The sequence below is a fragment of the Eptesicus fuscus genome, chromosome 10 (genome assembly GCF_027574615.1).
Source record: "Eptesicus fuscus isolate TK198812 chromosome 10, DD_ASM_mEF_20220401, whole genome shotgun sequence".
NCBI classification, from domain to species: Eukaryota; Metazoa; Chordata; class Mammalia; order Chiroptera; family Vespertilionidae; genus Eptesicus; species Eptesicus fuscus.
Genome location: NC_072482.1, coordinates 32,120,261 through 32,141,197, shown reverse-complemented (window position 1 = coordinate 32,141,197; position 20,937 = coordinate 32,120,261). Strand labels below are relative to the sequence as shown.

The window sequence follows — 20,937 nt, the reverse complement described above, 5'->3', positions numbered from 1 at the left end:
CTATGTGAAAGTAAACAAATGTTTTGGAATGGAGTAAAATGATAAAGAGATTTGGCAACCACCAAGTTATTTAGGAGAGAATTTCCCACCCTACTTTGGGGCCTAAATTATCCATTTTCTTTTTTATTAAGAAAAAATAGGCAAATGCCAAATATCCACTTTATCTGGTGTTTATATTAGCTGGACCCAGCCTTGGGTATCATTTGTCCAGAGATGAGGCAGGAACAAGTGTTGGAAGGTAAGTAATACAGTAAGGTGAGAAAGGCTCATCCCACGGCACACAGCCCCGTTTCTATGGTTTTGCCAAAGGTATATTTAGTCATATGTGTCAGTTATAAAAAATGAGCCTGACAGCTCTACTTTGTAATACACATCATATACCATTATAAACCCCCCATACTTAAATCATCTGAATAAATACAAATTCTTGACACAGGAATAAACCAGCCCAGTATTAATGGAATTTAGAAAAAAAAAGAGAAGGTTCCTAAATATACAATTCGTAAGAAAGGATGCATGACATAGTCTGTGGAATTAAAATGAACAGAAGTTATGAAACAAGGAAATGAATCGAGTCTTTTGATGTAGATGAACGGATCAACTCAAAGAAAACAAAGGAAAATACATTGATCGCCACCAGCAAAAAGTTCATGAAAACATTAAAATGCTAAAATAAATACTTCTGGATTAGTAAAGAGGTATAAGGATTAAACAACCTATTAATATGAAAAAAATAATTTTTGAAAACATAAAATATTTAGCTTCATGACAAATTCAAATAAATTAATGAATGGCAGATGAGCTGTAAGCTTTCAGAAAAGTCAACAAATTAAAAGCTCAAGATATACACATAGCACCAGATTTAGATCTTTGTATATATTTTTGGGATAAATTATCATTGTACTAAAAAAATGCATATGTATATTCCAATTGTATAATTTAAAAACACAGCACCATTGTTAAGTATTGCACAAGAAAGAGAATAAAGAACAAAATCAATTTAAAGTTAAAACCACTTGAAATAAATAAAATAACCTTGGAAAAAAATAAATAAACTTGGAATTGAAATATACAACATAATTCAATATGAAATAACCAAAAGGTTGTATGTATGCACAACCATGTAGATATCCCTGACCAGCAGTTCGTTAATCTACAATGAAAATCAGTTCAACTCATGGGTGCATTAGAACAAAGCCTGTCTTAATCTAGGCGCGCTCCCAACACAACTCTGTTCATAGCTTTTCCGATTTCAGTGGGTTTCCCTTGCTAAACGCACTTTTCAATTAACCGATGGAAGCTATCATCCTAGCCTGATTTGGCTAAGCTGGAATCGGCCCTGTTTCTTGAAGAGGTGAGACCTCGTGGTTTCTGTGACAGGAGGGCTGTGGGCGGCAGGCTCTCCGCATCGGTGGGACCCAATACTTAGATTTCAGCAACATCCTCATGCCCAATGTTCCAGAAAATGAGTTGCTTTCAACCCACAGTCTCTCAAAATAATGTATAGTTAGGCAATACAAGTATCATTTAGTGATGTGGTTGGCGATCACTGCATTTCCGTTCCCTGCCAGAAGACACAGTCTTTTGCAGCCCCTGTTGTTCCCCCCTGAAGTGAGTGTTAACTCTTTGGTCTGAGCACTAGTTGTATCTCCAGTCCCATGGCTTTTTGTCGCTGCCTGTACTCCTTGCTGCAGCTTTTAGGGAAAACAGCTTTCTGGAGAAACATGATTCTCCATGAGAGCTTCTGGGCTTCACCTTGTCCATGTGCATCTGTCACACCACAGGGAAGGGGTTTCTTTTCCGGCCGCTACTCATCTCGTCTTTCGTTCTGGGTCTTGTCTTACAGTCTGAGAGTGATGCGGTCAGAAGGATAATGGATACAGGGGTCCAAAGTTCTTGCTAGTACCAAAGGCAGCTTGGAGCCTTCACCACCGAAGGCCTCTTGGGGGAAACAGCTTTATGTTTCCCAGCGGAGAAACTCAGCAAAGGACTACAGTGCTAGGCTTTTCTTGTGGAACTCATACACAATTGGACTTCGTTTCTTCCTTTTCATGCCATACATATTCATGCCGTGATGACTGCTTTGAATTTGGCTCATTATACAGATTTAAGAAAATCATTTCAATACTTGGCTATATTGGGTTTTGGGGGCTCCCTGATAAAACAGCCTCCTGGTAACCCCTCAAAAATATGTTATAAAGTGAAACTCTTATTGCCTATCTATTTCTCTGCATAAGTAGGATGGATGTAAGATGGTAGAAGAATTCTTAAGCTATAAAAAGTAGTCAAAAAACATTCAGCAGGAGCAATGCACTATATCAAAAAAGATGACATTTTTAGCAATGACAGCAAATTTAACCACCAAGAAAACCTCAATATAACTCTGAAACTTTAAAATTCAGAAGTCAAAGGCCAAATACAAGCTGATGAGACTACAAAATGTACCTCACCATCAGTCTACTAAATCATAAAATGTAATTTTCTCTTGAAGAAGAGCTAATGACAAGATTTGCTTATGTATTTCATAGAAAACTCTGAATAAAAATCAGTAATGCTGAAGCAAAACATATGGAATGAATTTGGGAAAAATTCTAAAAATGCTGATATCGCAATTGCTATAGGAATAGGATTCAAATTGTTGCTTTTAATGTCTGCCTACACCAAAAAAAAAAAAAAAAAAAGAAAGAAAGAAAGAAAGAAAGAAAAAAAAGCCACCCACATATCATGAGGGTTTGACCGTATCAAGATAGCTCTGACAGCAAGGGGATATCACCCAAAATCAAGTCCTCCTCAAGTGTGCTTATTTCCCACCTGTCCGCTGACGGGCATGAGATACAGGATAGAGGCAATCTTCTGGGTTACATCTTCCACTAGGTCCTGGGGGTCCCTGGGGACCTGGGGCACCTGGTGAGCCTGGCAAACCCGGAGCTAATGAAATAAAAGACCCCGTCAGAATGCAGATCACGTATGGCTCTTTCTTTCTCACTCCCACCAACATTATTCAACCTCTCCTGTAGCAACACCTAAGGGCATAGGGGAAAAGGCATGGCCCCTTGTTTTAGAAGCTTGCTTGTGTTGTGCAGATAAATATCACTATTACCTGAAGTCCCAGGGAGACCTGGACTCCCTGGAAGCCCAATTCCAGGTTCCCCTCTTTCTCCTTTCTGTCCTCGGTAGCCTAAGGGAGAGATATATAAAAAGAGAGACACAAAAGTGAGAGAATTCTATGGCAGCACAGTACAAATAGAAGCCACGTTTCTAGTCTAGGATATTTCTGTAATTTGTTCACTTAACACAGAGCTAATATACTACTTTAACTGTCTGTTTTGCATTAACTACATATCAAACTTACATACCGGATGAGATGCAATAGGCAATGAGGATCTTAGAAATATGCAACTACTATAAAAAGTACAACTAGTCAAATGTTTGACAGTGAGGCTTTGGGTACTGAAAATGATACCTAAGTAACTCAAATCCATCATTCCAATCTTCCGTCAAATAGCGATGACAAGGTGTGTGAGCGTCTTCAATAGGAATTCTGACTGGAGGGTAGGTTCAGGCTAAATATAAATATACTGAGAGTTCTGCTTACTACAAGGACAAAATAATTTGACAGCAAGAAACTGGACCTTAGTCTAAGAATTAAAGGGAATGAAAGGAACAAAAACTCATCATTTTAATAAATGACAGTAAGAGTGTGAATATATGCGAATTCACCCATCTCGGAGTCAGGAGAGGACAAAATTGGGATGTGGTTCAAATGACTGTCTATAGCAACATGATATCCTTTCTAGTAAAGTTACAACAGCAACCTCCTGTTTAATATGGAAGTTCGTAACTCCAGAGAGGAGGGACTTCAGCAGTTCCAGAACACAAGAGAAGACTGAGGGATCCTTCTAAACTCACTTCATCAATTTAAGCTACTTTAACCAAAATAAATTAGGCCTAGGATCTCTGTACATTTTAAGACAAAATCACTCTTGTTACTGAATATGCTTATTGTTACCTCAGGTAGAAAGGTACAGAGTAGTTTGTGCCTCTTATCCCTGCTTTAAGAAAGCATAAAACATTTTAATCTGGGTTTTATATAATGTCTTCATCCATGTAAGACATTGAAGAAAAGGTTCTGTGGCTATAAGTTTCACAGTGATGGTAAATGGAGTTTTAATTTCCAGCTTTCTCAGACTTAAACCATGGCTCCTGGTCCTGACGGAACAGAGCGGTCATGTAGAATCATGTGGACACACAGCAAGGCTAATAGGTAGGAGAGTATCTCAGTAGGAAACAATAGGTCCTAACTTAGCTGTGCCTGTCCATAAAGGTGTGTTATTACAGCTGAACATGATAGGAGGAGAACATTTAATGTTCTCTATGAACAGTATATAGGACAGATTATTTCCCATTATTGCTCAGAATTAGACATCAGTTTGGGAGCAACAGTCTTGACTTGACCATACAGTCTATACATTATTATCCAAATAACTTTAGCAATGTAATCACCACATCATTATTTCTTGGTTTCGGAAGGTATGACCTGACCATAAATGTGAAAATATTCAAAAAAAGGATTATATTCAGGATATATATATAGAAATATACCCAATGGGAATCTTCACACATTTATATCTGAAAACTATGTTATAGACACTCAATAGAATCCTAGATCCTAGAGAGAGCAGTGGCTTGAACATGTAGCCCAGTACCCTAAATTGATACATATTCAACTTTAAAATATTCTCAGGATTTCTTGTATATAAGTGACTTTCATTTAACACATGTAAACAACAAGAAACGATATTTGTACTTGGGGTCATTTCGAAAGCACCCTTTCAAATGCATTATTTAAACTTGCCTGCAGTAAAATAACATCTCATGCCTGAGGTATATTTAATAATCCAACATAGGTTTTACTGTTACAGAAAGATTGTAAAGTTGACCCTCAAGCTATCTCAGTAGGTTCTTAAGATCATAGGCTAAAAAAATGAGGAAGAAAAAAATATGACTAAATATATACAAACTTTAAAAATATATATTTTTTATTGATTGTAGAGAGGAAGGGAGAGGTAGAGAGAGAGATAGAAACATCAATGATGAGAGAGAATCATTGATTGGCTGCCTCCTGCACACTCCCTACTGGGGATTGAGCCCGAAACCCAGGCATGTGCTCTTGGCCAGAATCGAACCTGGGACCTTTCAGTCCGCAGGCTGATGCTTTATCCATTGAGCCAAACCAGTTTGGGCAAGATATACAAACTCTTGATTAACAAGAGAATTAACAAGATTGCAACACAATTCCAAATGATGAATATATCTGTTAAAATCTATATATTTAAATTTAGTTCTCAGATTTTAACTAAGGCAAAAATACATTATTCCACATGAATTTAAGTGAACATGGTATCACAAAACAAGAATTAATAATTTGTATATTTGTATAAGAGGGTGACATATACTCTTCTCCTATCAAATGTACTAATTTATTTGTACAAATCTCTCAGTTCTTTGGTTAATAACAACCTACTATTAATAGACAAAGCTGTTGAATTGTACAAGGTACCAAAATCATCATGGATGAAGGCTTCCATAAAGTTATAGGGTCTTATTTTATAATTGCTTCACAACAAAATTTCCGATTAGAATACTAATAAAGTCAATAACAGCTTTCTTACTTTCTAGAATTAAGCTTTTCACCCACTTAGGGTAGGCCTCCCCTGAAATTTGGAAAAGACTAAAAGGTGGGTTTATTTGCAAATGCACATGTATTTTCGTGGCCTGGAAGTATGCAGGGTGACCGTCTGACATCACTGTAGCTTATGTAAGAAAACAGAAATCCAACAACAGCAGTGTCCTAATCTAAAGCACCTAGAGCAGCGGTTTGCTGCTCTGTTGACTAATGAGTTTGCTGACCACTGTCATATACTCCCCTTTACCTCTTTGCACACAATATGCCACAATTGCCTAATCCTCACAGCTTCCAACTACACGGTAACATTTAGTCTAGCAGTGGTCGGCAAACTCATTAGTCAACAGCTGCAAACCGCGGCTCGTGAGCTGCAGTTTGCCGACCACTGACCTAGAGGTATTAAGTGAAGAAATCAGGGTGCTGCTGTAGTTTTTTAGGTGGTAGGCTTCATTTATTGCTGGTAGGGAGAATTCCATTTTAATGCCAGGGATATTCTTCCAAAGTTATAAATCTGTGCATCTATATGCCTACTGGGCAAATGAGACCAGTAGAGGAGTATTACTGGCATTTCCTCACTTGGGGGCCTGCCTCAAGCTTCTTAAGCTGTTCAGCCTCCCTGGTTTCTTCTCCTAATGGACCACAGCGCCCTCCGTCATTTTGACACGCACATGCCTCCCATTACTTAAGCTCCCTACTGCTGACAAATTTTAAAGGTCAAATCTATATCCGTCACATGAACTACTCTATGGGCCACTGGCTTACAAATAACAGCAAGTTTCCTTCCTTATAAACCAATAACAGGTAAACTTTGAAAGTTTAAAAGAAAGAAAAATAATTCCCAACAGTGTCTTTTCAAAACCGCTGGAGGTTATGTGAAATGGCTGGACCTGTTTTCTCCTGACCCCACATCCACACAGTGGGGGGCACAGTGGGGTTGTTTCTCCTGAACGGACAGGGCTTTCAACTGTGGCATCTGTTCGTCCCGGTTTTCACAGAGGTGGAGAAATAATTGTGTTTTGGAAAAAGTTGAAATAAAGTTCTTTCTCTTAAACTCGTTCAAGAGGCTAAGGTCTGTTAGGAAAATGCGCCTCTCTTGCTTACACAGGAGAAGCCAGCTGGATGGAGGCTTCTTTGATCCTAACATGGCACAATCTCGCTCATCCCAGGCAGGACAAATGAGGAGGCCCCGCGCTGCAATGCAGACTGAGGTGGAACGCATACCAAGGAAGGTGCTCTCCGTGGGCATCGGGAAGGCAAGAATCAGAAACCCACGGGGTGGTTAAAATATAAGACTGTTTGGAAATCCTTCTGAATTTAAAGAAGATGCCAACAATCACCCACTTTGAGAATTTAGAAAAAACGTAAATGAGGTGGCCCTACTCGAATCAGAATGATTCACTATTTTCACGGAGAGATCAGGGGGCTCCATTAGGGTCCCCAGTTTTCATGATCACAACCTCAGCAGGAGCAGTACCTCCCTTTTCCAAGTTAGATCATGTGCTTCTAATGCTCTCGTATGGATTTTCTCCTTGATTTCTACACATTTTCTGCTTTTCAAAATAAGCACAGGAAACTAATGAGACAGACCCCTTAAAATTTGTGTCCTTCCCTACACATCTATTATAACAAAAGCATAATATGCTAATTAGACCGGACGTCCTTCCAGATGAAGCCAGGGCTGCGAGGGAAGTTGGGGTCCCGGGTGCCAGAGGGAAGCCAATGCCAGCAGCTGGGAGAAGGAAGGTCTACTCTTGCACTAATTTCCTGCATCGGGCCTCTAGTAGTAATATAATAAGGGACTCATTCCATAGTGCATATTTCAAACCAAATCACTTTATTTCTAATGAAAATGGATTTCTTTTCTGAAAAACACTGAAAAGCTAATTCTTTTAGAAATTTCAGAAGAGCCACCATCAAACAGAATTCATGAGTGGGCAGACACACTGCTGCTCAGCGCCCACATTTCCTTCCCCTCTCTGGGCTGCGTCCTCACTTCAACCTGGTCTCAGACTCAGCCAGGCCGTGTGTTAAGAGGACGAATTCAGCCAGCGGCACCTGAGGTTTACATGGTCACTAGGGTAGCAGTTTTACATGCATTTTTTCCTTTCCTTTTTGAGAAAACTTTTACATTGAGTGGAGCAAAGCTTTGAAGTTACATGTATAAATTCGTTTTCTGAGCACTTCATTCTATTTATCTACCAGAGAGTAGCACTTCAATTCCTTGTGAACTCCTGGGAAGGCATCAAAAACCAAGCGGTAGCCCCTTGGTTTCCTTTTTCCAGTCAGGTTTCTCTGTGGCTTTATTTTTTAAAATTTACTTATTTATTTATTTTTGGTTAATCCTCACCCGAGGCTATTTTTCCATTGATTTTTAGGGAGAGTGGAAGAGAGAGAGAAAGACAAGAGAAACATCGATGTGAGAGAAACACATTGATTGGCTGCCTCCTGCATGGGTCCGGGTTGGGGAGGAACCTGCAACTAAGGTATGTGCCCTTGACCCAAATCGAACCCAGGATGCTTTGGTCCGCAGGCTGATGCTCTATCCACTGAGCCAAACTGGCTAGAGTTTCTCTGTGGCTTTAGAGATAATTATCAGCATAGTTTGATGATAGGCAAATATTCTTTTAAAAATGAATCCCATAGTTTGCAAGTTTTATTTTTCTGCTGCATTTCTGGCATTTAACAAATACTGCAAAGGAGATATCAGGGAAACTCTGTGGAGTCACCAAGCTGAATTATACTCAAGACATGTCTATTGTCAGAAACCCTCAGATGAGACCAAAGTTTTATCAACTTCACTAAACCTTGGTTTTAAAAAAATTGAAAATCATTTGGCCAAGTCTTTCAAATTTAAGAACTGCATCCAAAATGTCTATCAGGAGTGGAAGCAGGCTGTAAGATCTCAGCAGAACTGCAGGTAGAACTCATAGACATCACATCACGAAAGGAAAGGGAAGTCACGTGGGGAATGGAAGTCTGGTTTCCAAAAGCTTCGCTGACACTGTGGACTTAGCCTTGCCTTTGAGATCCTTCCAAATGGGCCTTCCCTACACGGGAAGGGAGCCTGGAGACAGGTGCTGTGTGGACAGGTGACTCCAGTTCCAGAACGGTTCTCCTCGATGTCCTGACTTTCCACTGTCCTTGTCCTCTTTGACCGCCACTGTTCGAGGCATCTGTCCAAGGCTTTTCTCCTACAAGTGTTAACAGTCCATACTCTTCAGGTCTTTTGAGGCATCTTCAGATGGGCTTTCAAGCTCCTCATTCCAGTCTCATAAACTCTAACTTCAGAACAGACCCAACTAGCGAAAGATAATAATTAACCACCCTCTATACAACAGTGTACACACAGAAGGCTGCACCTGATTCTACACTTTTCCTCCAACTATCTGCCAAACCTCTCTATTATCTAAGGGAAAGATAGAATGTACTCCAGAAACTACAGTGATTTTACTATTGTTTTACACTGTGCGTATGAGGCCAGAAGCCTTGTCACTCTGGATTGTTACTTCGGACCCTAACAAACCCTGCAGTTGGGGACAGTTCTTGCTCTTTTTGTTGAGAGAGGGCATGTCAATCACCTTGGGGCACTTCCTACAGAAAATGAGGCTTGATGTTACAGAGGAGCAGTAAGAAGAAAAGTGAACTAGTGGACGAAAAGTAATTCTCTGCATACTATCCTTAGGTAATTCCGTTGTGAGCTTTCTCTTTTCTCCTAAACAAACTTTTTGATTATTTAACAAGGAGAGCTCTTGAGCTCCTCCATGGTAACACATGCAATATAGTTTCCCTGGTCTTATCTTTCATGGTACATATCCATTGGATTTATTGTTTCATTGTCGGAGTTGTGAATCTTCTAAACCAGGGCCTATGTGGCCCTTTGCCTGATCGCTAACCTAATTCTAGAAAATGGCCTTCCTAGATCAATCTGAGCTACATCCAAGATCTGGTCTGTCATTTTTTTTTTGCCAATTTAAGAAAAGTCTTGCTTTAAAATTTTTAGAAACCCTATGAGAAATTCTTTAAAATTCAAAGTTACCACCCACAAGTTCTATTAGAGAGAGAAGGATTCTAAATTTTCTCAAAAAATATTCTGGCCCCAAATCACTACTTATAGTAGCTTCTTTTCCCTCAGTTTCTTTAAGATACTAAGATGATGATTCTTGCTGTCTACATACATCAACAGGGTGGCAAAAACAACTCTGAGATTCCCAGTTAATAATGACATGTAAGCACCTGTTATTGCTGTTATTATCACAACAAATATTATTATTAACATACACTTAGATTAGCAGGTAATTATCAGTTTTAAATTTGAAGAAGTAATAGTTAAAATCTATGTCTAGAATGTCAAATATTAACAAGATATTCTATATTAAATCATTTTATATATACATATATATTGAATATATATATTGCCTAACTGTGATTAGCATGTTATAAATATGGAGCGTTAAAGAACTGGTAAACAAATATTATACCTGAGGACTTACCTTGGGGTCCAGGGTCTCCCGGTGGCCCAGGTAATCCATCCTTTCCTGGTGGCCCAGGCCTCCCATGAGCTTGAGCAGCCAACATTGCCGCTGGGAGCTTGAGTTGGGAGAGGAACACAGCCATCCTCTCTGCATTTATGAAAGGAAAAATAATATATCATGCTATAAGGATACTTTTAGGTAAAAAAATGCCAAATATTTTTTACATGAAAGTCAATGAAAAAAAAAAAGATTTGGCTTTCAATTTAAGCACATCTAATTTACCAAATGGTCTGATTGCTGAGAGAGGTTTTTGATTGGTCAAATAAGATGGATTGCACAAAGTTGTTTGAATATAGATGAGGACCAGCTGTGCTGATCACAGGATCTAAGAGTGTTTGGTGCGTCAGACATACAGCCAATCTAGTGGACAGAACAGTTACCTAGAATCTAACTCACCTCCTGGCAATGACTTGTGGAGAGAATTTAGGTTCATATTAAAAAATGGTTTTAAATAAATTTAAGCTACTTTCCAACAACCTTGTGAATGTGCAGTGATTTAAAATGGGTTTACAAATTCTTTGACATGCCCTTCCAAACAGAATCAGGGGAAGTCTAGTTCCTCCATTCTCCAGTGTGGCCTGGAACTTACTTTTCATTTCTAGTAAATAGAAAAAAGCAGAACTGACAGTGTGTAACAAGGGAGACTAAGTCACCCAAGGCACTGAAGACACTCAAGATGTTCTGTGGAGAGACCCAGCTGGGGACGAACTGAAGCCACCTGCCAGCAGCCACGTAAGTCCACCTGAAAGTGGGTCTTCCAGGCCGTCAAGCTTTTGGCTGACTTCCACTCTGCCTCACATCCTGACGGACTTTGTTGTAGACAGAACCACACAACTAAGCAACCTTTCAAGTCTCTGACCCACAGAAAATGTGAGATAATAAAATTTTTTAAGCCACTGAAGTTTTGAGTTGTTTTCTTTTTAAAAAAATCCTCATCAGAGGATATGTTTTATTGATTTTAGAGAGAGAAAGAGAGACATCAATGTGAGAGAGAAACATTTATTAGCTGCCTCTTGTATATGCCCCAACCAGGGATCAAACCTGCAACCTAGGTATGTGTCCTGACTGGGATTCGAACCCGCAGCCTTTCAGTGTACTGGACGATGTTCCAACCGAAGCAAACCAGCCAGGGCTTGAGTCATTTTCTTATGCAGCAATAGATAACACATGCAGTATTTGAAACTTTATATCCTTGAATGAAACTGCATTAATAACAGATAAAACACATTTGTAATTAATATATAGTTATAATTTTGCAAATCTATACATTGAATGCAGTTATATCTTTATTATATTAAATTATAAGCTGGGTGTTTTATAAACAAATATGAAAGTCAATGATTATAGCTTGAAACTTTGAAAACTATTTGTTGTTTTGAATTTAATATATATATATATATATATGTTAGTAAATATATGTGCATTTCAGTATAATTTTTCTTAATTTAAGATATATCTCATTGAATACCTTCAATGTCTAAATGCAAGTATTCACAGTACTAATTTTTCCTCTCTCATGTATGAATTAAGTTTACAAGTAATTTGCTTGGGGTGGTTTTTAATATTTTCAGTAAAACAGAAAATTTTAGAATAATTGCTTTTAGCTGTAAATTATCTAGCTTTAAGATATGCTCAGAAATAGCCATTTAGTATAAGGTAATTACTGCTTCAGAACCCTACTCTAATGCTCTATTATTTAAAATAGCATGTTTCTGAGCCTCTAAATAAATTGTAAAGACCTGTATTTTTTATTGCCTTTCCTCTGTTTTCAGCGATTTTTCATCAATGAAACTGTTTTTGGCTATGCTTTCTAATGAGGCAGGAAATTGAAGAGTTCAGACAGGAGCCAGCACAAGCCAAACTCACATATTCCATCTGCCAAGGCAAACCCTCAGCAATCACTCTAATAAACAAGACCGATGGTTTGCCTTCCTTGGAGAATAAGTTCAGTACTGCAATGAAGACATTAATAATAAAGTAATGAGAAATTACCTATACGAAGAAGGAATATTCAGATGTCATCTAGCCCACGTTTATCTTCTATTTCACAGATAGAATTTGTAAATATTTTCAAAGAGAGAAATTCATCTTTTTCTCCTAACGCTCATTCAAATGTTTAACTGCCCATTTTCTTGGTACAGCTTCAACTTTCTTTTGCTACTCCATAATGGAAACAGAGGGTAGCTAATGAGTATTTCTCTTAGGAAATCAGTCACATACTTAAAACTATTGTTACCTCTTAGCCTTCAGGTTAAACAACTTTTACTCATAAGCTTGGTAATCTGTTTTGTAAATCACTTTTTGGCTCCCCTATCCCAGGGCTTTTCCATATATCGCTTAAATGTGGAAACCAAAACTAGAAGCAGTTCTCTCCTAAGGGGCAAACATATCAGCAGAGTAATTTCCTCTCATACTGTAGTAATTATTTTCTGATTTCATTTTAACTGCAAATTCAATAGCATTGTTTGATGAATTCATATTCATTTTGTGGTTCATCATCACCCAAAGGTTGTTCCTGCCGCATGTAACTCTGGCCCAGTCCTTTGCCATCTTTATAAACATGTTGCTTTGACATGTTATTGTGGGTAAAGATGGTGGACTGAACACATGCATCTGTTTTAACTCTTCCCTGAATCCCTGAAAAACAAGTAAGATACTTTTAAAGGCATAAAACCACAGGAATAGAGAGACCATGAAAGGAGAGAGTATAACAAAATGTTGGAAGCCGAGAACAAGAAAGATGGGAATTGGCAGTGCATCTGGAAATGGGGGTAATGGATGGAACTTATTTTAAGGAGAATTGGTTCAAAGCCTGTTTAAGAAATAGTCAGAAATCTCTGTCTCTGCTCTGCACAGCTGGGCTTGCCCCTGCCCACGCCTAGCAAAAGACTGAAGGTTTATTATCTGAAAAGGCTAAACAGACTGTCTCTGCACTGGGGGCCACAGACTCCACTGGGACGTGGGCGTTCCTTCTGAAAGCAAGGAGAATGAATGAGCATTTACAGGTTCTGTGCTAAAGCCCCAGCTCAGTTCTCTGACTTTGCTCCCCAAATGCTGGCAGCTGGGAGGAAATGGAAGTGTTTTCATTGGGGGATCTGATCATATTAAGAGGAGAGACTTAAAGACACCGAAATCTGAGGATCCCTCAATGAAAAAGCCCAGCTAGACTGCCTTAAAGTGAAGCTCACGCTGCCATGGTGTATCAGTGGTTGAGTGTTGACCTATGAACCAAGAGTTTACCAGGTTCAATTCCAATCAGGGCACATGACTGGTTTGCAGGCTCTATGCCCAGTGGGGGACCTGCAGGAAACAGCAGAGAGATGTCTCTCTCCCTCATTGATGTTTCTATCTCTTTCTTTCTTCCTCTCTCAAATCAATAAAAACACATTTAAAATAATAAAATGAAGCTCACGATTGGCAAGCCTCACCATTCACTCACAACTCTCAATTTGTTAGAACCTAACTCTTATGCAGGAGCGGACAGCCATGGAAATCCTGGAAATCCTGAGGAAATCCTATAAACTGAATGACAGATCCAAACAAAAACACAGAAAGAAATTGGATGAAATAGAGATTATACTATGGAAAATATTTTTAACTGTAACTGTTTTAACATGTAAAAGTTACTCTTTGCTTTTACAGAGAAAGCTTTCTTGAAAAGGAGAACCGTGACCTTGGAGCTCTATGATTTGTGAAAATGGAGTTTTTCTTTTTTCTTTTTGTAAGTAGTGTTCAGAAGCCATGGGAAAGAGACTTCTAAATGGAAAAATAAATGGACTGAATTGGGATAATCTTGAGACAAGTGAACTAAAGTGCTAAATAACTAAATTCTGGGTTTCAGGAACAATTTTGTTTGGGAGAAGCGAGTTTTGTGGGACTGGTGCCGATAGAGGTAAAAGGAGAGGGGGTATCACAGGTGGAGTCTCAGCGTCAAGATGTCTCAGGAAAGAATCTCCTTGTGGGCCATTTGAGAATACTGTCTTGAGGCTGAGACATCTGGGGCTTGTGAGGGAGCTGGACTCAGCCAGGCTGGAGAGGCCGGGAATGCTGGTGGGAGAGATGTGGTGAAGCCAGAGGAGAGCTGGGGAGACTGCACCCTGCAGGTTCCAGTGGGCAGGGGGGACCCTGAGAGAGGAAGAAGGGGTTGAAATGCAGAGGGGGAGCTGGAGGACTGAGAGGAGGAGTTGTCCAGCAAGTGCAAGCCAGGCGAGGCTGCCCCAAGACAGCCAAGAGCGATCAAATCCCCCTGGCCTCCTCCACAGGAGGCTGACAGCCTCTCATGGGAGTAACCACAGAATGTCTGGGAGTGGGCAACCCGGGAGCCTCTCCCAGGAAGAAGGAGCCACGTCTCCTCTGCTCAAGGTGCAGGGCAGGCCACCGGGGGCCAGGTCTTCACCCAGTGCCCACAGGACTTGAAAATGAATATTTTGCAGATTTCAACGCAAAACAGTTCCTGGTAGTGCTTGATTGTATTTTCTGACATTCTTAACCAGCTTTTAAGAAAGTGAGACTAATGACTGCTGAAGTATTTAATGTACATTTTCATCTAAAGTCTTTTACAAAATTGAAGTTCAACATTAAAGCTGCTTGAGATGAAAAATAAAATAGAGGTGGGCAAAGGGTGGGAGGAGATGGGGGATGTCTGTAACAGTGTTAACAATAAAAAAAAATTTTTTTTCAGTGATCTCTTTACATCATCTATTCAGTGTGGTTTGTCTGAGTCCACAACTCCATGCCAAACAATAAAACATTAAGACCCATCATCTCATAAATGGAACCCACTATATTTACCATAATATATAGATATCCTGCAATGTTGAGACATTTTTTTTTACATTGAATCTAGAAAGTATTATCAACCACCACTGCTATTTCAATAAAATACCCGTGGGCCCACCAGCCCTCATAAGAAAAAAAAAGAAAAAGATAATTGACATGAGAACTCATGGAAATTGAGAATTCAAGGAGAATTTTAGACTGCAATCCAAAAGCATGTATTTGCTGGATCTCCCTCTTCTACTAAAGATGCGGTGCTGAGATCCTAGGTGCCCTGCAGCTGGGGCGGCTTCATGGACAGGCTACCTGTGAGTCACACAAGGCCCCGTGCCCAGAAGGGCCCTGTGCTTGCTATTAACATTCTGCTGCTGCTGTCGTGTAGTTCTTAATGAAATTTGAACAAGGGCACTTGGAGGTTTCATTGTGCACTGCATCGGGCACATGCTTCTATGTTCTTCAGTGTCTGTCCTCCAGAGAGCCTCTGTGTCTTTTCTTTGTGAGGCAGTGAAGCTTGAGAGATGATTGGTGAGGTGGAATGTCTGAATTGCAAAGTTCGGAGCCTAATCCATGATCCTTGATTCAAAGGTCAATAAAGGAAAATAAAAGGGGATTTTCAAATGTGGGGGCAACATTAAAATTAGAAAGAGAAAACTGGTAGCTTAAAAAAGAAAGAATAGACAATTATATCAATAGACTATCATGTAAAGCACTGTCCAGATACTTAGTAGAGATCAAGGTAAACTGAGATCAACAGGACGAATTCATGAAAATATTTTTTGCCCTATTTTGTCACTGAAGTGGCTAAAAGTCCCCGTGTTCCTCTGCTCTGTGTCCAGCGTTCATGTGAAATAAGATAATGTGCACTCAAGCACTGCGATTTTGGTCTCTGATGCTAATTACTGCTTAAAATAATCAGAGCTTCTTGGAGAGTAGCTAACTCCATGTTTGCAGTAGAAATGTTAATAGATGAACTTGGGGCATTTTGTAATCTTATTCCTTGTAAATTTAACCATCTATTTTTAGCTTAGCAAGGGCAGAGCACTCTGCAAAAGAAGCAGAAACTGTGAGAGCCAATGTAGTAGATTTATGTTCTGACAAATAACTCCCACTTTATTAAGTTCACAGTTGAGGGGAGTGATCTTGATTTTAGCAAACCACCTGACAAAATCATGTGCTATCCTGTGGATAAAAAAAATATCCACAGGATATCACATGATTAACAGTTCCTGGTAGTGCTTGGTTATGTTTTCTGACATTCTTAACCAGCTTTTAAGAAAGTGAGACTAATGACTGTAGATTTTAGGACAACTACATGGATTCAGCACTCACAAAAACAAAAGACTAACAGATGGCGTACAAATGGGCAGGAGGAATGCAATGGCATTTAGAAAGGCCTAATCCTTGACTCTTTTTTTAAATTTAAAATGTCTATCAATAATTAGAATGATGACACACTACCCTCCCCCCTCCCCCCCAGGAAGCATAGCCATGACATTCCTTTCCCTTCTCTTTCCCCCACAGGAACCTATTACCCTAACCTCTACAAGACCCACAAGACTTGCAACCAGGGGAACAATGGGCAGTGGCAGCTTGTCCCAGGCAACCCCCTGAACTGGTCTGCAAGGTCCTCTTTTCTCTGACTTCCCAGTGAGCCACAGCAGCCCAGCCTAGGCTCTCCTGTTGCTTCTTCTATGCCTTTCTTTATTTCACCACCCTAAGTGTCAAAGTTCTGGCTGCCATCAATGAATTCTTGCTTGTTTTTCTAAAAAAGATAAAAATTAGAATGATGAGATGTTTATAAAATTTAGAGATAACACAAAGTTATAAAGTTCGGCCAACCTGCCTTATGAGACATCATTCCAAAAGGTATCTACAGGTTGGAACAATGTGTGAACACAAATCACTTGAAATTTAATAAGAAGTAACATAAAATAGCACACCTAGATTTTAAATATGGAAAACAGTGCATAATGAGAAATAGCTAATTTTAAAAACTTTGTATAAGAAAGATCCAAAGTTGCTAGTTAATTAAAAACTCAATATGAATCAACAATGTGATATGGATGCTTATCAAAAAATGCTGTCTTAGGCTGTGTTATTGAAGTGTCTGTATCAGGGGTCAGAAAACTTTCTCTGCAAAAGTAAATATTTAAGGCTTTGCAGGCTATCCTGTCCCTGTCACAACTACTCAATTCTGCTGCCCTAGCATGAAAGCAGCCAGAGAAAATACATAAAGGAATGAGTGTGATTGTGTTTCAATAAAACTTTATTTATGGACACAAATTTGAATTTTAGGTCATTTTCACTAGTCATGAAATATTCTTTTGATTTTAAAAAAAAACCATTAAAAAAAGGTACTCCCCTGCATCTCCCCTCCAAAGTAAAACCCATTCTCATTTGGGCCGCACTAAAACAGGTGGTAGGTGGATTTGGCTGGTGGGCCATAGTTTGCTGCCCAGGACAAAAGACACTGCCCTGTTCAAATACTCCTGGGTGAATGAAGGACATGTAAAGATTAAGTATTTCTAAAGGGCAATGATCATGGAGGAGCTGGACACACTCCACTGAAGAGAAAACTAAGGAGGATAATGAAAAATACATGGGCCCTGGCTGGGTAGTTCAGTTTGATTCGAGCATCGTCTAGATACACCAAGGTTGTCAGGGCACATACAAGAAGCAACCAATGAATGCAAAAATTAGCGCAACAACAATGTTTCTCTCTGAAATCAATAAATAAAAAAGAAAAAGGAAAAATACCCGAAGGGTGGTCACACTTGAACAGAGAAAGATACTTTACCTGTGTTGTTGCAGCAGACCAAGAATGATGATGGGAAGTTACGGTGAGGCAACTTTAACTTAGCATAAGGAAAAATTGTCCATCAAATACTAGCAGAGCTTCCCATCACAAAGTGGGTTGGCTCTTAAACTTGTTTAATGACCATCTTTTGAGAATGTTGCTGCAGGGGTTTTCCACAGTGGATGAGAATTGGTAAAGGATTCAGAAATGTTTATTAAGCAAATCTAACCTTCAAAAATCCTTTGTACCTCTTGATTAATATACTTCTTTATTTCTTCAAATGAAACTGCATCAGCCTAAAGAAGAAGAAAAAAAAAGGTCTGTTAAAATAGAGCACAGCAGAAATGAAGAGAGAATAGAAATATTGAGTTGGCATGCATACTTGAAGCTTCTGTAGAGATACATTTATCAGGCAAAATGCTTTTGGCCACTGACTATATTAAGCAATACATTTCTTTTGTTTTGATCAAATGCTAGAAAGAAGTTGAAGTGCATAATTGCTTTAAAAGCTGTGGGCTGAAATCATAACCAGTAATGTGAACATATTTCCTATTGAATGGAGAGACATGGTTTCATATAATCAGGAAAGACATTTCATATTACTTCATTTTCTGAAGTTACAGAATTTGAGCAGTGTTATCATGATGTTAAATATCCCAGGCACAACTAAACTTCTAACCAATCACTGGACACTAGTACAGTTATTAACTCACTGATATTATGTATTTTCAAAGGAAGACAACCTGGAAAAGAATTCTAAGTATTCCAGATTATTTTTTAAATGTTTTGTGCATGGGATAAAGCTTACTAAGTTTTTCCCATTTCATGGTAAAGTTTATTCTGTAATTTATATTTTGCAGGCCTATTTCTATTAAGTAGTTTTCTTTTTTAAGAGAAAATGCAAGTAGGTAAATGATGTCAGTTGAGTTTTTAACTTCTTCACAAATAAATTTACATGACTTTGACAAAGAATCTATCAATATAATAGTAATGTTTTACTATAGACCTGATACTTCAAAAGGGAGCTATCATTTTTTCATGATGGATAGGATTTCAATTAAAAAATTAAAGACAATGTGATGAGCTCAGATGACAATTGCTGTTAGGACTCAGTAGTTCCAAGAATGCCCTACTTCAACATTTTATTTTCACTGCAGATGGGACAAATAAATTTGATTTAATGCATCAAATACCAATTATTGACATAGCACCGAGAAGCCATTCTACAGGTTTTATTCAAGTAGAGCTCAGGGGAAGTGGGTAAAAATAAAGAAGTATGAAAATTATGGGAATGCTCAATTTGGCCCTGTCTGGTAATGACATCTGAGGACAGCATGTCCTTAACTCCCTGACCTCACTCCCAAACTCTCCTTTCTTCCTGACATGGACATTTTCACATGAAGTTCCTCTGTGGAATGGCACCCACCATGCTTCTGAGGATTTAATAAAGACATGGGCTTTTTTAACCAAACACTCTTGGCCCCAATGGTCTTCACTTCAGAGCACTTCTCCGAGCAGATCTGCTGTTCTGATATTCATCAAGGTGAAGTTTTAATATGAAACATACATAGTATGTATTTTCTGTGTAGTGGAAGGAGGCATTATAGATAGTACTTAAAAGGAAAGCTTTGGAGTCAGTCGAACCTGGGTTTGATCCACTAAATAACTGTGTCCTTGGACAAGTTGACTCCCAGTTTTTGCTTTTGTTAAGTCGGATGGAAAGGACAGCCATCCTCCCAGGTTCATTGTGAGGATGCAGGGAGGTCACGTGTCGGAAGTGCTTCGCAGAGGATCTGGTACATAACTTGAAAGAAATGACAGCAATTGTACCCTCGCAGAGACCACTTTAGGCTCATTTCATTTATTTTGAAAGAACTATGTTGCTTTCATGGGAAAAGGGATATGTGGTCAGTACCAGCCAGGAGTCTGGAGCTCTCAGTACCACTTACCGGAGTGCCGGGGACGCCTGGAATGCCAGGAAGGCCTTGGTGCCCGGGGGATCCCACAGAGCCCTTGTTTCCAGGTGGCCCCACAGGACCTACGTCTCCCTTCATGCCTGGAAGGCCTGGCTTTCCCTGTTCACCTTGTGGGCCTCGGTCTCCGGGAATCCCCTGATCACCCTGTTAAGGAAAAAATTAATTATAAAGAATGATCTCTTCTACAACAGCAACAGCTGTAGTTCAGACAAAGGATCGGGATGGACATTGGCACTCCCTAGCTGTGGGACCTCGGGTGAGTGAATTAAATTCTCTGTGTCCAACTTTCTCTTCCGAAAAGTGAGGGTATTAATAGTGTCCACTAAGCAGGGTGATCCTGAGAAATGAATGAGTTAACTCAAGTGAACTGCTTAGAACTGTGGTCGGCAAACCATGGCTCGTGAGCCACATGTGGCTCTTTGGCCCCTTGAGTGTGGCTCTTCCACAAAATACCATGGCCTGGGCGAGTCTATTTTGAAGAAGTGGCGTTAGAAGATGTTTAAGTTTAAAAAATTTGGCTCTCAAAAGAAATTTCAATCGTTGTACTGTTGATATTTGGCTCTGTTGACTGATATTCATCAAAGTTTGCCGGCCACTGGCTTAGAACAATGCCTGGCATGCTGAAAGCACTCAGTGAACGGTAATGACAATGTCAGGTGTACTGTTTCCAGTCTAGAATAATGACAGTTTCGAAAGTCAGTAGCAGCTGTCACTTTAGGCCTGGGTCTCCTTTGCAATAATAAAGGATGATTACCAAGAGGATTTCATCACTGAAATTTTTCACTCAGAAAAACTTCAAGACACTCAAAATACCTCCTAAATCACGTGCTTTTTTCCCCTGCTTGCTATTATATGTTTGGTCTTCATTAGATTCTGTGGGTTGATTTCTATACAGGTGTTTTGTGTGTGTGTGCGCACGCGCACCCGTGTGTGTGTGTGTGTGTGAGAGAGAGAGAGAGAGAGAGAAGAGAGAGAGAGAGAGAGAGGGAAGGGGAGAGGGAGAGAGGAAGACAGATTATGGCAGGTGTTTCAGTTATAGATATTTCAAATATTCACTTCCCTACTCCATGAGGTAATGACCAAACCAAATATGATGAAATGATGCACTGAGGCTGCCTATATTTCACTGTATTATTTTTTTTATTTGTTGTGGCTCCACTGCAAAAGTCC

The 20,937-nt window shown here is 39.4% G+C and overlaps 1 protein-coding gene across 1 annotated transcript in view; it reads right to left on the bottom strand.

Moving 5' to 3' along the window:
• Positions 1-2,800: 2,800 nt before the first annotated feature.
• COL19A1 (collagen type XIX alpha 1 chain) overlaps positions 2,801-20,937 on the bottom strand; it is a 294,498-nt gene continuing 276,361 nt past the window's right edge. The window contains exons 46-50 of the mRNA XM_054722351.1: positions 19,741-19,911; positions 18,021-18,087; positions 10,177-10,305; positions 3,101-3,178; positions 2,801-2,928 (exon numbers count right to left, since the gene is read on the bottom strand). Coding sequence (XP_054578326.1) covers positions 2,801-2,928; positions 3,101-3,178; positions 10,177-10,305; positions 18,021-18,087; positions 19,741-19,911 — 573 coding nt within the window. The remainder of the gene's footprint in view (positions 2,929-3,100; positions 3,179-10,176; positions 10,306-18,020; positions 18,088-19,740; positions 19,912-20,937) is intronic.